The 21549-nt window shown below is 39.8% G+C and overlaps 2 protein-coding genes across 2 annotated transcripts in view; one reads left to right on the forward strand and one right to left on the reverse strand.

The window, feature by feature from the left end:
* CMSS1 (cms1 ribosomal small subunit homolog) overlaps positions 1-21549 on the forward strand; it is a 237252-nt gene that overhangs the window by 62215 nt on the left and 153488 nt on the right. The window lies entirely within an intron of this gene.
* Positions 10072-21281, reverse strand: LOC121083160 (filamin A-interacting protein 1-like). The gene is made up of 3 exons (XM_040583209.1): positions 20821-21281; positions 17431-17604; positions 10072-10361 (listed from the first exon to the last, which is right to left on the reverse strand). Exons 1-3 carry the CDS (start codon positions 21085-21087, stop codon positions 10179-10181), a joined length of 624 nt encoding a protein of 207 aa, XP_040439143.1. The 5' UTR covers positions 21088-21281; the 3' UTR covers positions 10072-10178.

Below are 21549 nucleotides of genomic sequence, written 5' to 3' on the forward strand. Positions count from 1 at the left end.
ATGCAAGTTGCAGGATCTGAGCTTTCCTAAAAGTCATTTTAGTGGTCATAATTTTGTACATCATAATAAGGTTTACAGTGCTAAAAAAATTCTGAAAACCCAAAAATTCTTAGCATACAAATCAAATTGAAGGGAGAGGAGGGTGCATGATCTCCATTTCTGCTAGGTTTTATTTCCTTTTCCACAGGATTGTCTGGTTTTGCTCAGTTTTTTTTCCAGATTATGAGGAGGAAGGAGGCTAGCATAGCATGTAAGGAAGTACAAGTGAAATGGTAACAATTATGACTGACTGGAATGGAAGGATAGTTCAAGAAAAACAGTTTTGTTACCTGTACCCTGATAATGTCGATGGGGCATGTCTCATTCCCCAGTGACTTGAAGATACTGTGAATCAAAGTATGGAGACTAATGAATTTCCCACTACTGTGTAAGAGACAAGACTCTGGTTTTAAAACTGAAGTGCTGTGTTCAAGTTGCACATTTTTAATGAGCTTTCATAATTTCAAGCAAAATGTGTAACTCAAAAGGTGTTGGCAAGTGAGGCATTGTTCCACAGAGCAGTTGTAGTCATTTTCCTTCGCAGTGCCGTAACCTGCTGCTGTCTCTGCTGAAGCTGCTAAGAGGGTCTTGGGCAGAGAATTGGAGCAGACCTGTGCGAGGTGTATCTTGTCAAGCTCATATGCACATTTGAAGACAAAACCGTGTTTCTGGATTCAGTGAGTTTCACCACTTCTCCAGCACTCTTGGCAAAGGTAGAGTCTGGGAGAGGGTGACTGATGCCAGGCCAGATTTGGCAGGCATAAATCAGTTAGCTGTCTGGGTATTTTCGGTGTTATTGTCTCTTTGGCACTTTTAATTTCTGGTTTTGGGGGGAATAAAACTTTTCTATGGCAAAATACTTCTCTCCCCTTTCAGTAGCCTGATTACAATGACCCCATCACAACTGTTTGAGGGTTTTTTCTGCTTGAAAATTAAGCTTTTGGTGATGAAGTGACAGTTTGAGAGCCTTTAGTGCTGGAGCCTGCTGTGGTCAGTATGTCTGTACAAACTCTAGCTTTTACCAGTTTGTTCCCCGGCACAAACTTTTCAGTGGGAGAGTGAAAGGACTGGTTAAGTCTGCCTGCCTGCTCAGTCTTCAGAGTTCCTTCAGATTGCACCTTGCAGGGGCTGCTGTCGGGTTTTTATAGCAAGGAGTGCACAGTGGAGACCTGCCATGGAAGGGGAGCGGGCAGTTCTCCGTTCAGAATCGTCCTTAAACAGCACACCTTGCTGCAGCCCACTCACACTTTCGTCTTAGGGTTTTATATGCTATGCATCTCAGCTGGGCCTGAGTCTGTGACCAAAGTGGGTGCCTTAGGGTTCTTTTTCAGTGTTAGCACAGTATCTAGGTACCTTTCAGTAGAGTAACAATCCTATCGGGAAGGGCTATATTGAGTTTTTAAGGAGAATGAACTAAATGAAAGACTAGAAAGGTATAATTTTATTTATGACAATGCAACTTTTATAGACTGGTTCTACAGGGGTTGAGACCTTTCTGTATTTTGGACATTCAAAATGGGAAGTAAAATTGGTGACAGTATGTTTGGAGAACAACCCTCTGTTGCCAGGGATGAGAGTAGAGCATCTAATGTTTTTTTCTTCTACTTCCTATTATTCCCATTTACTACTCTGAGCCATCCATCTGGCTGGCTGCCCTCCGCCCCAAGTTGGAAACAGAAATTTATAAATGAAAGTTCACATGTCCCTTCTGACTTCTTAGTTTATGTCTGAATTTATACATATTTTGTGGCTTTTTCCCAATCTTCTTAGCAGAAAGGTTCAAATATTGAAACATTTTTTCAATGCGTTCACACTTTGGTCTTCAGACACTCAATAATGGTGTGTGTTACCTTGTCCGAGTATGTAGTGCTTTCCTGAAAGGCTATACAGTATGATTTTCAGGATAAAGAAACAAAAACCCAATGTACTTGCATGAAAATAAGAATTATCATGCAGGAAGGTTTTGGTATTTATTTTTAACATTTTTCCATTAATCTCTGTTCTGAACAGATTTAGTGCTGCTGATTTTCTTGTTTATTCTCTGTTTAAAATTACTCTCTTAGGACAGAGACTAAGGCTGTGACATTTTTCTTAAACTGCTTCAGTCTCCCATGCATCCTTCTTTCATGTGTTGTATATAATGCTGAGAGACTTTGTACCTGGGCAGAAATGCCCTGAAGCTCACAGTATGCCGTGGGAAACCTGGCTGTGAGTTCGGACCGTAGGCCTTGGGAGCTGATGTATGACCTGCGTGCTCCATTCTCATGGCCATTTTTTCTCTTGCCTGTTCTTAAGATATGAAACTAATTATAGCTTATATAAGTCACTTAAATTTTTATGCCATGAGAAAAATAGAGATTTCTTCTCCTCCACACGCAAACAGGAGTGTTAACTTTTCCCATAGCAATGGTTTGTTCTGGAAAATTATGGTAGTGTCAAACTTTGTATCTCAGAGAATGATTTATAGATTTGTCTGTCTGTCTGATATTTTGTGTTTTCTTTTAAAACTGCAGTTACAAAACTCTGTGCCAGTTTCTCCCTCTCTCGCAGCCCCACCCTGAAACGAATCAAAGTGCACTGTGTCTTTTTTTGGTCACAGGTCTTGGTGCAGTCATCCACTTCTATTGTTGCGTATGATTAGATTAGTTATGCTGTGCTGCGCTGCTCATTGAGTGGTGCACTCAAGTCTTATTTGGAAATGCAAATCGTTGACGAGAGCGTGTGCCCCGTGTCTGAGGGCAGCGCCTCACCATGAGCATATTTGGCCAGTGCTTCATCATCCGTGCCGGGAGGCCTAGTATATGGAGTTGGTGTTGATTTACAAGTGCCGTAAATATTCAGGGACTTGCCATCTTAGAAAGATCATCTTTCCCTTTGAGCCCTGACACTACGGTTGAAAGTGCTGGCCAAAGCTACTACCAGGGCAGTTTTCCATGATCATCCCTTTCAGCAGAATTGCTGCCCTTTTGCAAGGAGGACGTGTGGCAATGACCATCGCTTTCCCCACTCACGAGGCAAGAGAGGATAGCGGTGTAGGAGAACATCAATTGACTCTCATGGTGTCCTCCCAGCCTCAAAATATGCAATGGTAGTATTGGTTGGTGAACATGACGGTGAGCCTAAAGCAGTGAACAGACATCTTATGTGCTCAGAACTTAAAAAAATTAAATGTGACCCTCAGTTCTGTCTTGTCATTCCACCGGCGTCAGTGGAGTTGCATGAGAAATGGTATCGCCTAGATCTTGCTTCTGCTTGCTGATTACAGCAGGAGGAATAGTTTAGAATTGTACCATGCGTGTAGAGAATTTCTTATTTGGATTAACACTGAGGTGAAACCCCTGTTTCTGATTTGTATTTATTCTTAATCTTATGAGTGAACATAATGTGATGTTATTTAACAGGTTTAGTTTTTTTTTTAATCCCTTTGTTAGCTCAGATTCTATTAATTTATTTGCTTTAAGATAAAGTATTTTAACCTTCCATCATGCACAGAAACTGTTGTGGAAACCTTTGAATCCTTGAATTTTGACAAGGGTTTGATTTTGCAACATCTGTTGAAAGTTATGTAGTGCGATGGTATATAGTTTTTCATGTATAAGCATGAGGTAACTAATCTGCGTACATCACTTCCTTGAGTCTGTCTTCGTGCCTCAGCGGTGTTATTAGTGGGACTGTTCCATCGGGCTGTAGCATAGAATCGCAATGCTGATGTTTTGCTTGTGGTGGGTCTCTCTTATTCACCTACAGAATACTAGATACCAATGAAAAAGGTGAAATGTACAGAGATCTGGTATCCATTTCACAACTTGCAAGACATAGTCTCAGGCATATATAATACATATAACTCATTGCCAGAAAGCTAAAAGGAAATGATTGCATTTGAGTACAATGCAATCTACAACAATAGTTCAGTGTGCATGAAATTAAAAACTGCTGGTAACACATGTAGAATAAAGAAGTTGACTGTTTATTTTTACTGTAGCTTTCTGTAGAGATAAGATCCTGCTTCTTATAATATTTAAGTGGCTTCATTAAGAAAAACAGCAAATACTAATTATACTCACTGTTACAGAATATTGAATTTTCCAGAGCTGGGCACGCAGCTTATTGTTATTCCAATGTGTGAATGTGTCAGAATTAAAGTGCAGCAATGTGAAAGCTGACAACGTTCTAGTCCAATTCACCTTTTAGTTGAGATGGTTCCTTCTCTTCTTGACGCTCTGTCCCAGTGTTGAAGCATTGCTCACTTGACCTATTGCGTAGCACTTACTTTCATCTGAAGCTTTTAAAAAACCCCTGAGAAACCGCTTAACCTGGAGTGCTCAGTTTTGTGAAATCACACTTCTTACCTACTCAATACCTGAGCAATACTATAACATAGTTTGATTTAATTCTCATACATGATTAGTGTGGCATTTAGTTCATGTAATAACATTGCATGAGAAGGTAGGAGTGTACTATAAAGGTACACAAGAGGAAATACATAGCCCTAATGCAGTACTAAGAGTGCATCCAGTGAGGAGACGTAGAGGGGTGAAATATTAAATGTGGAAATTATAAAAAAATATATTTTTAAGCGAGGGCCTGCAAAATTTAGTTACTTGGATGGACAAAAAATTGTTTGGTTTGTTTGTGGAGTTTTTGTTTAGTTGGTTGTTTTAATTTTTTATTTTCTTGGAGGTGCTATGAAGAAGAACTTGTGAAACTGAAATGTAGAAAGGCTCAGGTAGAAAATGGGTCTCGTTGTGACAGGCTGAGTGACAAGCAGTATGACTTTGGTACCCCAGTGTTAAACATTGAGGTCTTCGAGAACCTTAAGGATGAAGCCACAGACAGGGGGATAAAAGACTTAAGTTCCCTTCCGGTCTCATGGATTGGGGGATGGTAGGAGGTAGGGGCATGGTGAGGTTGGCAGTGGTGGTGGTTGGAGTGACTTGAGTTATCATCATAGAGGTGATGGCTGGCTTTGAGTTTCTGTGAGGAGAAGCACAGAGAGTGAATGGATGAGGAAAAGACTATAAGAATAAGACCTGTGGGGTCTATGGATGGAGTTTGCAACTCTGAGTACACTCTGGAAACACTTAGAGAAATGAGTCCAGCTGGAGTTGCAGAAACTCTTGTGTAGGTAAGACAGCGAGGAAGCACTGAAAGCTCATGTGTGTCCAAGGCAGCCAAAAGATCAGAGACAGTGAAGATGCATTAAGTTCCGAGGTTTGCCAGAAGTGAAGTTATGGAGCCTTTAATGAGAGCAGTTTCAGCTGAGCATGCAGCAGAAGCCAGACCAGAATGATGCCTACAGTGAAACTGGGGGAAGGGTCTCCCGTTGAGGATGGCAAAGATGGCATCAGGAGTCAGGCAGCCAGCAGAATCGCTGTCCCTTGGGGATCTTCGGTAGTCATTTGGACAAGGGTCTGAGCAACCTGATCCGATGTGAAGTTAGCCCTGTACTCAGCAGGTTGTGCTGGATACCTCTGGAGATCCCTTCTAACCCGTATCACTCAGCAGGTTGTCGTGTTAACTGACTGATCTTGAGGGGGGGCAGCAGCTGGAGCAACAGGCACGGTGTTTTGTGGTGTTCTGTTAGATGAGAAAGACTCCAGCTGTGAGACATTTGCAGCTTAGTTTCCATTTTTTTTATGCTTGGTGAATGCTGACCCCTCAGATGGGTATAATAATAACTTCTATATCTTAACACTGAAAATGCCTTTTACTTGGTGTTGTAAGAAGAAGTGTCTGATACTGTGGGATAGAGTTTGGTTGTCTGGCTTAGTTTATTTCACTTGCTTAAGAGCATAAGGATTAAGTACCTTTTAGGAAATGTTAGGATTACTTTACATGTAAACAGTTGTGTTTTCTTCTTTGGACTAGGTTCTCTGTATCACCTTTGTGAGTGTGATTTCAGTGCTAAACGAAAAACTTACGATTGCCTTTCCTCCCTGTAGAAAAACACCTTGTCTTAGTAGATGATCCTTAAACTAAGATCTTATTAATTGTTGCAATACCAACATGCAAAGTTTTGTGCTAACATTTGAATTCCTGTGACCAACATTTATCATGTCTACATTTTAAAAAAAACTATTTACATTGCTTATATAAATAGCAAACTGCTATTTTTTCCTGTCCTGTTGAACACCATTCACTTTTTAACTGGTGTATCTTCATGGTAAAGCTTTATCCTTTCTATATAGTTGAGAGTCTGTATAGTATATAGAACGTTTGAAAATGAGGACATATCTATACATTGAGAGATTTCTTCCTTTCCTCCAATTTAACTCTCATGTACCTGTGGCTGGTTTCTTCTACTCATACCTTTATTTCCTTTCAGTATTCAGAAAATGGGGAATAACTGTGTTTACATCATATTTAAAACTCCTTGAGATTTGCAGAGGAAAAGGGCTTTGTAAATGCTAATAATTTTGCTATTTTTCTTTTTTTGGGGTGGTGGAGAGTAATGTGTAAATACTTGCATGCATAATGGCTTGTGTTTTCAAACTGGGATTGTGCATATCTGGAAAACCTTCTAGTTGAATTTTTTAACTTTGTAAGATGTCTTCTAAAATAGCAACTTTTATTATTTAATTGTGTGGCAAAAATACAGAATGTGGATAAATATATTTGGACAAATAGGTACATCCTCCGGGAAGATACAGTGGAACCTGTATTTGAATCTAAAGTAAGTATTCTTCCTAGTCCTGCCTTCCATCCCCCAACCCCGTGAAATGCAAGAGCTTCTAAACAAGCTCCGTGGTTTTTATGCTATGCTTCTCCATCCGCACCTGGTAGTCTGTATCTAGCTTCTGGAGTTTTTTTACATTCCTCTGGGTTTGTGTGCTGCTATTTCTTTAGGCTCCAGCAGTACAATAAAATTTTCCCTTCTGGCCTCTAGCAGACTTAGTTTAGTACGCAGTCATGCACATGTAGTTTGTCTTTCATGTTTGTGTCTGACTGCATACACACAGAACGCAATTCGTGCTGAAGTGCAGGAAAGACGTATCCAGTCACCGCCCATGGGCCGCCTTTTCTCCACAGAACTGTTTCTTATCTGGTAGGGGTTTGTCAGTGGCTCCATGCTTTAAAAGTACATATGACTAAAGATGAATAAATACCATGACAGTATCATGACTGTATCAAACTTGGACTGGTAAGTGAGTGTTGCAAAGTACTGAGACTCTTTTCAGTTCGGACAACTAATCTGTCTCTTACCTACATCAGGACTGTGGGGGATTAGTTTTGGCTGGCAACAAGAAAAATACTTTAAAATGCCTAAAGGGTTAAAATTAAATGCTAATTCAGTTCTCATATCTAAAAGCTGTCACTAGTCCTGTCATAAGGTTAAACTCCTAGATCTGACAGTGTAACTGCTGAGGCCATACTTAGTCTTGTTGCCTCACTATGAAGTCAAAAGGATTCTTGATTGATTAAAGTGAGGAGTCTTCACTGAGTCAGTGAAGACTGCTAAGAATTTGAATGCTCCAAACATGTTTTTTAACTCTTCTAATGAGAAATATCATGTATGGAGGGAGTAAGGCAGCAGAAGGGCCCTAGAGATGCGGAGAGATGCCTATTTTTTGTAGAACATGATCATCTCATTAATTAGTTCATCACTGTAATTTTCACGTAAGTATTCTTCAGCTCTGTTCTTCCTGAGTACATATGTAAGAAAGAGGAAATGCTTTTCTCTGCCTTACTTGAAATTATGTTTAGTCATATGTTGTATCTGACTGATAGTTCCTTTATTCTTGCTATCAGGACTAGTTTTCAGTGCTTCACTGTCCCATAACATCTAAGGTTTTTCATTGTGATCACATAATCATGCATTATTCATGTACCTTGGCTTGTGTGTAGTCTGTACTCTTCAAAGATATCTTTAGCATATGCTGTAGCCTTGCTCTTTAATAAAAGCAAGATACTTTTTTGACTAATTGCATGGAATTTCAGGATTTTGCTTTGGAAGTGAAATACTGTTAGGAATGCTATATAACCTTCCACAGTCAGAAGAGAATGCTGCTTCTGGCTGAAAAAAAGGAGAAAGTTCACTGATGAATAGTTACTGTTTCTCTGAGTATTTTTTTTAATTGCATTGGAGGGGGAGGAAGCAAAAATTCATTTGCCATTGCTTTATGTATGCAAATTTCAGAGTTCTGTTTGTTCTTAATCCAAATGCAAAACTCGCATCCTGGGAGGATTTAAATTGGACTAAAGTTTTTAAAATGGAAGAAAAGGTCACTTTGCTGCGTATGGGCCTGTGTTCTCAATGTCTAGTCTGGCAGGCAAATGTGGAAGGAGCTGTGCCTTAACTTGCTGAGAGGTTTGGGTTTTTTGTTGTGTGGGGTTTTGGGTTGGTTTGTGTTGTGGGTTTTTTTGGTTTTCTTTTGGTTTTGGTTTTTTTTTTTTTTTGGTTATGGCAGGCAATTGCATGGAGATCTTGATGGCGACATTACTTGGCAAACATTTTGGCATCAGCTCAACATGTGACATCACCCCCCCTTAAGGTTTTCCACATAAAATACATCCTCCAAAGAAAACACAAAAATTGAGACTTAATCTGAAATCTATTATTACATCCTCTAAGGTCTCATTAGGCACCTCAGCATTCCCCTCCCCACCTTTTTCCAGGCAGATGGACTAAATGTTGCAGATAATAGGAGTGAGTGCTTTACAGTCTTCTTGGGGGGAATATGGAGGTGGGGCAGGGAAGAGAGTTTTAATCCCATGTATACCCTGCTTTCATAAGAAAAAAAAAAAGGTGCTTAGTCTTTCCTTCTGTGCAGCTTTTCACACTGTGTGAGTGCATGTGTCTGATGAAGCACTTTGCCACATTGAGCAACTTGTAGTTGTTTAGCTCTGTCTCTGCGAGATGAGTGTCTCTTTAGTTTTTGAGAAAAAGACAGCCGAGATGAAAACTTCCCTTCATCTTAGGTTTTGGTTCCTGATATGATGGTGTTTCACAAAAACAGTTCTTAGAGGAGAAAAAAGTCAGTTCTGTGCCTTGTGGGGGGCACATCATGTGTGCTTTTCTGTGTGTGCCTGTGCTGGCCTGCATCTGTGTACGTTTTTCTGAGAAGAGGGTGTTTTTTTTTCCCCCACCCTCTTTAATTGCAAACCATAAATATAGCTGTGTACTTGGTGGGAAGCATATGTGCTATCTCTGATAGACCTGCAGGAGAGAGCTGAGAGGTGTAGTGCAAAGGGTGAACACTGCCAAAAATGTGGAACATGATGTTACACAGGCAAAGCAGAGGAATAATTATCTATGCATAATATGAGTTTAGAATAGGCTTGATGTTCTCACACCCAAACATTTCCATCTGTTCCTAAGCAAAAGGAAACAGAGGCAATATTCTCCTATCTTCTGGAGTAGCTATTGAGGGAATAGGAAATGTTCTTCGATATTTTCTTTTTTTTTTTTTTTTTTTTTTTTTCCTTCCCTTAGGCTGCGTTCGGTTTTACTGCAGTTTCAGAGAAGCCACAGTTTAAACTGACTTTTTTAAAGACAGTAAATGACATGAAATTCTTCTTAATCCTTCATCTGAAAATTGGTATTGAAACCCTCACACTGTGCTTAAACAAGCTGTGGTGCTTTCAGGTTACACTTAAAAACAACGTTGGAATTATGTTTTTTATGCCAATCCTGATACACAAGCTTTATGGTGTTATTTTCAAAGCTTTCTGTAAATTATCATCTGCCTTTGCTGCTTCTCTCTGTATTTCTGTGGTCTGTCCAAACACCACCTACTTTTCGTTGTGTCTTTTTCTTTGGCCATCAAAGGCTGCATGCCTGATTTCACATTGTTGCTTAAATACTATAGTGTACACTGAGCACCTTAAACATGCTGAAAGGTTCACCTGTTTCATGCTGGTTGTAACTTTACATATTTGCATATTTCCTTGTATTGTCTGTCATGTAACATACCTGTCATCCTGCAACAGTGAGCAAGCATTTGTCCTACCTCACCTGCTGATGGAGTAGACACTGGTGTTATTGAGGAGTAATTACTCATGTTTTCACAAGCTGAACTCTCAAAAAACAGCTCTACAAAAATTTCTGATTTTTAGTGAATTCAGAATAGGAAGCGGACAGATCCTTAGACACAATGTTAAATTGTAAGCATTTCTTAGTACTATGGCAAGGGGTAACCTTACCTTTCACGTTCTTGTTCCAGTAAGTTTGTAAACTCATCACTTTTTTCCATGTATTTGCTGTGCTTCCTCTTCTCTTCCTCTAGTTCATGCAGTGTCTGTCTGTGTGATTTTTCTACCATTAGAAGTTGCTCCAGCATTCGTCTGTGAGTTTCTTTCTGTTTCTCTACAACTTTATCAAGCTACAAAAAGAAAGGCAAAAATCTCCTGAAGTCTTTTGAAACTCTTATTTGCTCAGGCTTTCATTAATGAAAGATTTGGAGAGGCTTAAGAATATAAAATGCATTTAATAGCCTAATGGCCAGGTCTTTTATCTCTTTGGAAAAGATGATTTAGTTCTGTCAGTCTAATTACGACAAATTAGAAAAATGCAAGCTAAGGTACTGTTTTGCAAGACCCTTGGTCACCTTCTGTTCCCCCTCCTGCTATGACTGATCCTCAACAGCTACTAATTAACAGTTATGTTCCCAGGCCTGTGCTTTTCTTGATCGTTGATTGTTGTGGTAGAGAACCAGATGTCTTGGCAGAAGAAGCCTCTTCTTCACACCGTAGATGACAGACTTGTGGTTGAGTGGAAGTAGCTGCCTTGTTAGTAGCAGCCTAGGAAATGACAACATTGAGTTATCTTTGTAAGGTAGACAGGTAGATCAAAAAGCAGTTTCCCTCTGGTTTCACAGTAAATGCATGCTAGAACCAAGAGTGGAAACCAATCCTGTCTTGTGCTTACACTGAGCATGGCTCTGGGTTTCTGGAATAAGTGTGTGCTAAATTTTGAAATAGTTGGAAGTATTTTTATTTAAAGGTGGCATTTCCTGTTTTGTCTGAAATTTCACACATTGTAAAGGGGTTTGCCTTTCAGATCGCACCTTTATAGCACACTTTGAGCACCAGATTCCCTTCCCTTCCCTGAGGATTTCTGCTGAGCTTCTAAATATTACTATATAGTCATATTTTAATTTAAATAATCTATTTTAGATTGTGGTAATAACTTCCAGTTTTTCTAACCCACAGAGGTACTGGCAAAACTGTTCACTGGAGTTACGCTGTTAAATTAAATGATTTCCATAAACTGAGAGAAAACTCTAATTCTGAGGATTCTCAATTTTGAATTCAGTATGTGACAGAATTATGCAACTGCGTGTATGAAACCAGAAGGGGTTTTCGTGCTTAGGTATTGCAGATCTAGCTGGAGGTTCAGGAAGGGATCACAGGAGGCCATCTGAAGACCTGGGAAGAGTCTGTGTTTGTGAGAATCTTTGTTCCTTACTTATTCCCCTTCCTATGTGGAGACAGCCTCCCTCACCAGGTCAAGACAGGAATCCTCATGTCCTTTTTGGAAAAGAGAAATTTTGAGCTCAAAGCCCAGTGCTGCCTTTTAACCACAGTCTGTTCTAGTCGGTCAAGCTGCTTTGCAGTGCTTCACTCTATTAATAGGGAAGAATTCACAAATGGGCAGTGTGGGAAGCAAGGCTGCTTCTGGTTCTCTGATGTTTCCCCCACAAGGAATTCTGTGTGCCACCAGAAACACTAGGGCTTCAGATTCTTAGGGCCACTGCTTATTTTGGACAATTTATTTCCAAGGAGTTTGATTGATTATCTTTTCCTCATGTTTATTCACACTTTGGCCAGTAGAAGCAATGACAGAAAAAGCTGGAATGCCTAAATGTGAGTTTCTTTAATGTGAGAGAGTATCATCAATTTCTACATGGGCTTCCGAGTCTCCCCCTGCTTACCTCAGCTTCTTTTTAAGCTTTATATATTCTGTTATGTTTCCTCTAAATAATGCTTAACATTGTGGTGACACTGCTACTATAAGTAAGGAAAAAGGAACTATTGACAAGACTTTGAAGATGATTTAAGTCCAAAAGCTTCCAACAGAAATGTGGATGCTCTTGAAAGTGGCCTGTTCTTCCTGCTTGTGATGTTAGTGAGCATCTTTTCTGTTGCGACACAGCTGAGCTCATTTCATGCATGATCAAAAAATGTAAAGAAACCTATGACTGTCCTTTTTGGCGTTGTTTTTTTTTTGTTGTTTTTTTTTTTTTTTTTTTTTTTTTTTTTTTTAGTGCTCTCACAGCACATTAAGGTCAGTGCTTTCTGGAATCACAACCCTGAAGTAGGACCTCTCTTGGGAAAACATTTCTTACCTAAACCCTTGCATATGCAAGCTTTCTCAGTAAGCAAATGCCGCCTTATACAGTAATCTCTTGGCTGTGTTTTCTGTATCTTTTACAGAGGTTGAAAACTGAATTGCCTTAAAAGGTAAGGTTGAAGAAAACTGGCCATTTTTAATTTCTCCAGTGTCTCCTTTCTTCCACTATAAGTGGAAATTTCAAAATTTGAAATCTTTTGTGCAGCTGCTAGCTGACCCCAGAGAGAGAGAACTCGCAGTGTGTTATATCAGCCTTCCTCCCCCACCAAGATTTTGGAGGCTTTTTTGGAACAGCTATTGCACAGATGCATGAAGCACCATCATTCGAGTTTCTGATCCATCCTTGCCTTTTTAAAGGTCATGCTGTAAGGTGAATATATGCTGTTCTCAGAAAGCAACCTGCCTCCTGTTTTTTGATAAAGTTCTAATGCAGTGCTGCCTATACATATGGCCCTGTCTTGCTTGGACTGGTATGAACTTGGCATCAGCTTTGCGTGATAGTTCGCGCTGGTCTGAGCCCTCAGTGCAAGGTTGGGTGGGGAAGAAGGCAGAGGTGTGGAACTTCTGATTTCTTTTGGCAGGCAGTCTGCATGGATGGGGTTGAGAAAGTAAAGTGATGCCTATGTATGGATTGGGACCACCACTGCTAAAGTATATGTAAGAATCTGAGGGGATGTGTAAATTGCTGTCATAAGAAAACACTGAAATTTCTAGCTACAAGCTGATCATAAATCAAATTACTCCTGTTTCCAAACATATACATGCCTGATGGAGGTGAGGGTTAGTCATCAACACAAACATTAACCACATAGCAAATAGTCTTGCTTCTGCGCTGTTGGGTGTGAAGGATGTGGGGGCCTACTAGCAGTGTTCTATGGGTTCAGTATCTTTTGTTTGCTCTAGAGTATTGGTTGAATGCCTACAAGAGGTGAATTCAAGCAGTTATCCAAGTAGCATATGTGCAAGAACGGGAGTAACTCCAGGTTTTTGTTTTGCAGTTCTCAATGAGCAATGCCAGTGCCTTTCACTTCACAGTTGTGCTTTTGTCCATGCTGAGTTTAGCAGTTTGGATTACAGACTGGCGTTTGGGATGGGTGAGGTGTGCATTCAAGGGAGAGAGGCGGGGCGGGGAATTTTAAAGTGGGTAAAAGAACAGTAGGGTCCTGGGGAGACCTGCTTGCATGAAAGGGCAAGAGAGACAAGTAAATAAGCTGCTGTGTTAAAGCTATTTTCATGTTGCAGTTTTCTCCTGTTGCTCAGATTGGAAGATGCATTTAGGTGTTCTTTTCAAGAATGCTGCATTATTGGTTCTACTATGAGTGTTTGCAGCTGGTGTATGGCTGGGGAGCAAGAGCTTGGGATTCCACTCAGGAGAGAAGGGAAGAGGTGCTGGGCCTGTCGCCTGGTACGGGTGGGTGATGGAAAAGAGAACTGGAGAGGCAGCAGATCCTACATCACAAGTAATGCAGACACTTGGGATCTGCATGTATGCTGCTGACAGCTACGGGCATTTGGTCTTGTGACATCTGTGTCTGTTACTGTGCGGCATGCCTTTCCTTCCCTGCAGGGCCAAGCAGAGCAGGGTCTGGTACTGGGTTGTGGCACTTGTGTAGTTTGGAAGATTTCTTGTGTCCCTTTGCAAGATAAGGGCACTTCCCTGGGGAGCAGATTTGGCTCTTGCATTTTTCCCTGTGAGATCTTGTGGCTGACTCTCACGTATCCAGCAGAGAAAAGAGAAGTGTGAACCCCTGCCAGTGGGAGATCCTTGCACAGGAGTGGTCTCCAGCAGCCCCTGGTTCCTCAAGTTACTCTGTCCAAATGCTAAGTCCATGCCTGCAGAAATACCCATTTATATGTATGCATGCGGGTTTACTCAGCATCTATAGTTCATAGCTAAAAACCACAGAAGACTAATAAGCATCAGTGTAAATGTCTTCTGTTGAAAATTAAAGTGATAAAATCTTAATTAAGTGGTTTGTTGTTTTGTTCTTGCTAACCATATGGGCTTTTTGCTAGAATTAATACTTGAACGCACTATACAATACAATGGAAAGTAAGACGCATGGTCTGAAGTTAACTGTAGATAGTTCAGCAAGCTAAAATTTCACAGAAATTTAACTGTTTAAATACATTTTGCCACCAACTCATGTCTGAAGTCAGACTAGGATGGTGTGTCTCATATCCATTACATTGGAACTGAACTTGGTGTCTTCCTCTTTTTAGATTGTTTTGTGTTTGGTGCTGTGCCAGAATAAAATCCAGGTTGGTTACATTTCTTTGTCCAAAGTTCAGTGCAATATCATTCCTGTTAATCGTATCTTCATGAACACTGTTTATAAATGTATAATCCCGAGTTTAGGATTACTGTAGATTATGGGAGCAATTCCTCCCTTGTTTTTTTCAACCCTTGCTGAGCCAAATTTCTGTGGGGATATGTTTGTCTGCTTTTCTGGAATGCCACGGTGTCAGTGTTACTGTTTCAGTCTCTTCATATGACACTTAACTTTTTGGTGCTCTACAGCTGTCATCGTTGGAAAGTTGTGATGAACAATTGTAAGATGTTGTGAGGATGCAATCAGATGTACTTTGTTAAAAGGCTGATGAGGATGCATCTTTCCCTGAGTTGATTGGCACTGGCATGTAAAAAATTAATTCACTTTTGATTTATCCTTGATGGATACAGAATATAGACTTTCCTCTAGTTTTCCTGCTTTTAGAGGAGTTCTCAAAGTGATAGGCAGTATTTTTCATCACATTTCAAACAGTAAGCACCAGATTTTTTTATCTTTGATTGTGTTATTGGAAGCTGGGGAGAGTTAGAAACCAGTTGGCTTTCTAATTCCATGAAGGTTTGAAAAATGAGAAAAAGTCACCATAAATTCTGCAGTATCCTCCTCTTTATCTCTCTTTTCCTACATCACCGACTCTGATGTTTTCTTGATTCTTTTAAAAAAAGTTTGTTTATTTTTGTATCTGGGAAAATGGTTCTTATGCTATTATTCTGTATTTATTTGAATGTTGAATACCATTTGTTTTCTATTCAAGAGAAGTGGCAATTGATCTGGAGCCAGATTTTTTCATAAATAAGTGACTCAATCTAAATTTATAAACCATGCAAAGATGGAAAACTTTTTCAGGCCTTTCTGTCAGACAGAAGCAAAACCAAAATAAAAGTCTTATTTTCTTTTCCTTTATGCCCCTTACATTTACAACAACTTATTGTATCCTGAAGTGTAAGCAATAGGAGTAAACTTATCTGGCATTTGTTAGGTTGCAGCAAGAAATAGCTGTAGTGCAAATTTGGCTGAAAAAAACCCTCTGCTTTCAAAAAAACCCCAAATCTTCATGGCCAAGGAAGACACAGTTTTGGTGTCACACTCCTCATATGTTTTGCAAAGGAAGGTGTATTACTACTATTTTGTATTTTGCTACATTTCTTTACTGCTGAATCCTGTTCCTAGTGTGTAAAGCTGTCCAGTCACCAGATCTTCCCACTACATTCTTAACCAAATTTGCCAAGAAACTTCATAAAGTTTAGGCTAGATGAGTGAGTTGTGAGAGAACGTTAAAGGATGGGTAACCTTAGAGATGCCTTCTGAAATTCACTGTATTTTCAATTGAGTTTTGGGAAGATCTTCTGTGTTCAGGGCTACAAGGCTAAATTGTCAAGGGTGAGACACACATGCTCTAGAGGAACTGGATCAGCAGAGATTTTGTAGGCAGATAACAGAAGTACATTGTCTTGGTGGCAAAGGGGGAATTTAAATGGTCCGTTTCCCATACTCTGTGCCTGATTCCACCCCTTCCTTGGTTTTTGTAAATGTGGAAAAAAATCTAAGCAAAACCTAAATGGATCTCTGACTTAAGTTGGGGGGACTTTGAAACTGAAATTGTGAAATGCCTGATGATTACAGCATCTTTGGTTTACCAAGACATACGAAGTGCCAGGGGTCGTCCTAGCTCTCAGGATGTTTACCTTTGCCTTTTGGAACTGCAAAATTCAGTGGTGTTAGAAATCCTTTCTCTGCCATTAAGAAGGAAAAAGCGTGTATAAACTTATGTAAAGTAATAGACTGAACTTACGTTTTCAAACTTTTTTGGACTTTTCTTCAAATAATTTCCATTTGTGCTCCAAGTTTCTGTGACATAATGCCACAGTGTTCTAAAACAAATTAACCTCCAGAGTTGAACTTTATCTGTTTCACATTATAGCCAGAGATTTTAACCTTTGAGCCTTTGAAATGAGTGTTGACCTTTTGCCTGACACAATTTTCTCTGAAATGAACTCTGTATCCTTAAGTACATTTACGTTCAGAAAGCTTGGAAAATGCTTTATAGAATAGTTTCTGCTTCTATTTTTATGATGATTATCTCTACTGAGCAGCGTATTAAAAAATATTTGTCTAAATTCAAGAGGAGGCACTTACTTGGGGAAGAAGCCCTGATATGAAGGGATTTTATTATCCAGTGATTTGCATGGCAGGGCAGAAATAAAATTCAGGTAGGATTGTTGAGAAAGAAAGGCTGCTGATGCAATGACATTAAACTAAAGGTTACTTAGGTATAATGTGAGAATATTAGATTTCTACCGGGATGAAGTTTGTAGTGACAGTTCATTACAGGAACTACTCGGAGCAAGCATGTATACCTGTGACTCCCCCAGAATTAGTGGGAGATGGGCTGTGTAAAGGTAGACAGCTGCGCCATTGCTGCTGCATGGGCCCTTACCAGCCGTTGGTAAGATTGTCTCAATGAGACAAATGGGGAGGCATCTCATTGTATGGGTTGTGAATTTGGATAACAAAGGAAAATAAAAAAAGACAACAGTGTCAAAAATAGCAGGCTGATTATCAGAGTTTGAGTTTGACAAAATCATGTCTGTCGATGTTTAAAGCCCTCAGTGCGCAGTATAAATGAGCATCGTTAAATACCTGTTTTTATTGGGGATTCCACTGGACCCTGGACTTTGTTCTGCTGTCACTTTACTCGTGTTAGATTATAGATTTACAGCTCATTTGCTTTCTTCCTCTGAAGTCAGAGAGATAGTTTCTATGGAATTTGATGGGAATTACGGTTAAATATCAATTACATGTTCATACCTCTCCCATAGGCTTTTCGTAGATATCTTCTTGCCATTGCTCAGCCTTTGTTTGAATAGCATCTCGCTGGAGGGCCTCTAACACCTTCTTGGGAGTAACAAAGCCGTATTGTGCTTCAAGCAAAGCCAAGTCAATTTTTTCAGCCTTAAGTACTCCTATAACTTCATCTTGAGCCTGCAGAAACACAAAGTAAGGCTTTATTTTGTTAAACCGTGTATATGTATTTACAGGTTAGCTTTCTACTTTTGATTTTAAGAAAACTAAAAACTTTTAAAAGACTGCTATTATGTATGTAAAGCACTCCAAAATAGTCCGCAACATGAAGGCAGTATTGATCTTTGTGTTTTATTAGTTCTGCATAATCTCCAACATCCTCAGAACCCTCATCAATGCCTAAGTGTTTTGTTAACAATTAGATGGTATTGCTGTTTCTGGACCAGTGTGGTGCATTCGCAATACAAAATTTCAGGGCACAGTGTGACTTGTGATGGAAGCTGGTTTTAAATTGTTAGTGGAAGGTGTTAGGATGGTTCTTTAATCCTTGGAAGTGTTGTACGTTCTGTATATTCTCGATGCGAAGGTAGCTTCTGTAGTTCAAACCAACCTGGGGTCACCTGCTTCTGTTGTTACACTGAGCTTGTTTGAGCAGTGAATGTAGCGAGGTGTGCAGTGACCCTTCACAGCATACACTCCGAAGCAATGCAATAATGGCAGTCCTTTAAAACAAGATTTAATGCCTTCAAAGCTGGCAGTGGTGTCCTGTGTGCACATATATGCGTGTGTGCATGCATGTGTGAGACCATGCTTTATCTATGTATAGACATGTAGATGTGCACACATTTGTGTATGTGCCTTCAAATAATAAGCAGTCTTGCAGTATGAAGTTTTTTGGAAATAACTGCTGTAGGAGTATTCTCAGTTTGTTAGTGCATGCTAAAAAAAAGGCATTTTAAAAGGTAATGTTTAAGAGAAGGTGGTGTTTTCTGGTTTCCAAAAATCATGTAGTTTCAAAAAGTATAGTCTAAAAATGTGTATTGTACTTTTCCTTTATTAATGTCACTACGTTTGTTGCCTTAATCTTATAGAATATCTGATGACATCCTGTTATCAAAGAGTAGATAAAATATGTTCTCAGGTGTGTTTTCACCACGTTCTTCTATGTATGTATTTCAGAAATTCTTGCACAAGTTTGCAGGTGCATATACCTTCTTCCTATCATACAGCTTTGCTCTTTAAGTCCATGCTTCATGCTGGAGAAAGATACTGTATGTATCTGCAGTATTTGAAGTGATCTATAGATTCTCCTTGCTCTTTTAAAAAACAAAACAAAAACCCCACCAACCAAACATCCACCACACCAAACAAGAATGCTTCCTTGCTATAAAGTTACTAGCTCTTAGGCATTAAGTTTGGAAGGGGCAGAATAGTTGCTGCAGATATTGTGCCAACTCTGCTGAAGTGCTGCTTCTAATGATAATGCTTTTTCATGAGAGTATCTGATTACGTGACTCTTTCCGCTGCGAGGTAAACTCGTTTAGGTCACCATCCCCCTAGTTCTGTGTCCATCTCTTCCTCCCCCAAGCCCCTGCATCCTCTGGTGGTGGAGGTTGTCCCCTGCCTCCATTACAGTGACATAACTGTTTCAAACTCCATTACAGTGACATGAACTGTTTCAGACATCTAATATCTGTAGTGATCTCGGTTAAAAAGAAACAAAGTACACGCTAAACCTAGAAGGGATGAAATCAGAAAGAGTGATGTATCTGGAGAGGGTCTTACTTTCAGTCTGACTGCTCTTAGCTGGACCCCTGTTTGTCACCATGCTTGGAAAAAATATAAAATAATCTATTTCTAATCCTTATCACTGTGGAAAAACCCTAGAGGAGTGGTCTTTGTGCATCTTAAACTTTCTGGAACAGGAGAGTAATGACATCTAACTTAGAAACTGAATTATGGTTGGATTGACAGCTGATCTTCAGAGATTTGACTTGGATTACAGGAGGTGGAAAATTAGGAATAAGAAATGACTTCTCGCTTTTTTCATTCATAATGCTTCCTTTGGAATGTGGGACATGATTTAAAGTGTTCACGTCAGGCTCGTTGTTTTACAGTTTCTCATTTATTCCATTCCAGTTTTAAGTCTTAAGAATTGAAATGCGTGGTTTATTTGTTTTTATATTTATATAAAATTTATATTACACAAGTGTAATGAAGTGTGTGTGTAATGTGTATGTATATAAAAATATATATACACAAACATTGTTTTTTGAGAGGAAGAGAGAAGTGTTTTGGAGGAATATGTGACACCTGAATTTTAATCTAAATTAAGAAAAGGCAAAGGAGCTGGGGAGAAATGTTTTGCAAACATGGAAATCATTCTGTTTGCATAATAAAATGTTCTGTAGCAGTTTGCCTTGGATTTACCCTCAGAGATTGGTACATCTGTCAAACATTGCATGTATGTTCTGTTAAGCATGTATGTATTACTATGTAAGTATATATGCATATGTCAAGAATGGAACTACCCAGGTTCTGTCTAGGTAATGAGCACTGAAACCATGTGATACGCACGTTTATTCCACTTTGGCCAGTTTGCTCTTCCCTCTCTGCCTGTGAGCAGTTTTAAGTGGCCATCACTACTTCATAGCAATCAGTCTGCCACAGAAATATTCTCCCTGCTCACTGGAAGTCTGGTTCCCACTTCCTGAACTTACATTTGACCGGGTTAGGCATCAGTTACGACTTGGCAGCTGGCTCCTGTTCCAGATAGAAAAATGTTAGCTTTTCAAAATCCAGTATCTAGTGGGCTAAGCGGCACGCAACACTTATGCTTCCTATTATGGGAAATAAAATTGCTCTTTTGGTTTTTCTAGCAAAAGGTATGAGAATACTGTTTGAGTTACTTGTGATCTGGCACATACTAATTGGTGGGGGGTAATGCTCCTGACTTCATAGGACAGGGAGGTAAGAAATAATTAACAGGTCTTAAAGGTCTCCAGTATGTTCTCCATATACGTTTTATGGTGACAAAAACTATGTATTCAGAGTACTTAGAATGGGGTAGCCCAACAGGAAAGTTTTGTAAGCTCTCTGCTTTGAGAGTTACGTGATCCTTCACAGTGGACCGTGGGTGTTTTTAGTGTGATAGAGGTGCATTGTGAATAAATTGTAGTTGCATTTAGGGGTGGTGTAAAGGTCACCTTTTCTGACTGATAGCTATAATATTTATAATCTGTGTTTTTATGTACTTTGCAGTTTATGTTTGTCCTTCTGTATCAAATTATGTAGGGTGTTTCCTTAACATGAAAGCAGCATGTGTTTGCAGTAAATTGGGGGGTGGCGGGGAGGAGTGTGTTTTAATCTGGAATATAAAATAAGACAGTAAGTCACCTGTAGTTCGCCTTCGAGGACACTAAGAAGAAATAGCAAGTCATCACGAGAGAGATCCTCTCTTTTCTTGGAAGAACTTCTTTGTTTTTTCTCTGCCTTAGGGCTTCTTAGGATGGTACTGGCTTGAACTACATCGTCCTCCTTCTGCCTTCTTTGCCCATTTCCTCTCCCATTGCAACCAGCCTCTTCTTTATGGTGGTCTTTTGGCCTTTGCTGGCTCAGTTTTGGTCTGGTTGGGCTTTCTGTGCTGTTACTTCTGGAACGCATGGTTTGTATTTCTGAAGCTGAAGGAAGGTGGGGAGAAAAGTAATTGTTTTAACTAATAGACACTATAAAACTATTACCATAATTTATGGTGGATATTATTCCTTCCAGACTGGTAGTTTTCCCCTCCCACATAAGGCTGTTTGTCATCTGATGAAAGCTGACAACCTCATGTAAGCCAACAGGATGGGGCTGCGGTCCTTCCTGGGTGTCTGTAGCGAGGTGAGCAGCATTAACCGTTCCCTCCTCAGTATTCCCAAAGGCAGCACCTTCAGCAGCAGTGCTGTGCACATCGCCACAGACTGCTTTCCCCATTTGAGAGACAGCACCAACCTCACCTTTCAGGTAGATATTCATTGTGATGAAGCAGATTTAGGTTTAGAATGATTTCACTAGGAGGAACTCTCTGTTCTTTCTGTCCGAGCCCTTACTGTATAGCCGTGTTTTGGTTTTCTTTCTCTTTCC

Source organism: Falco naumanni, chromosome 2, assembly GCF_017639655.2.
Source record: "Falco naumanni isolate bFalNau1 chromosome 2, bFalNau1.pat, whole genome shotgun sequence".
NCBI classification, from domain to species: domain Eukaryota; kingdom Metazoa; phylum Chordata; class Aves; order Falconiformes; family Falconidae; genus Falco; species Falco naumanni.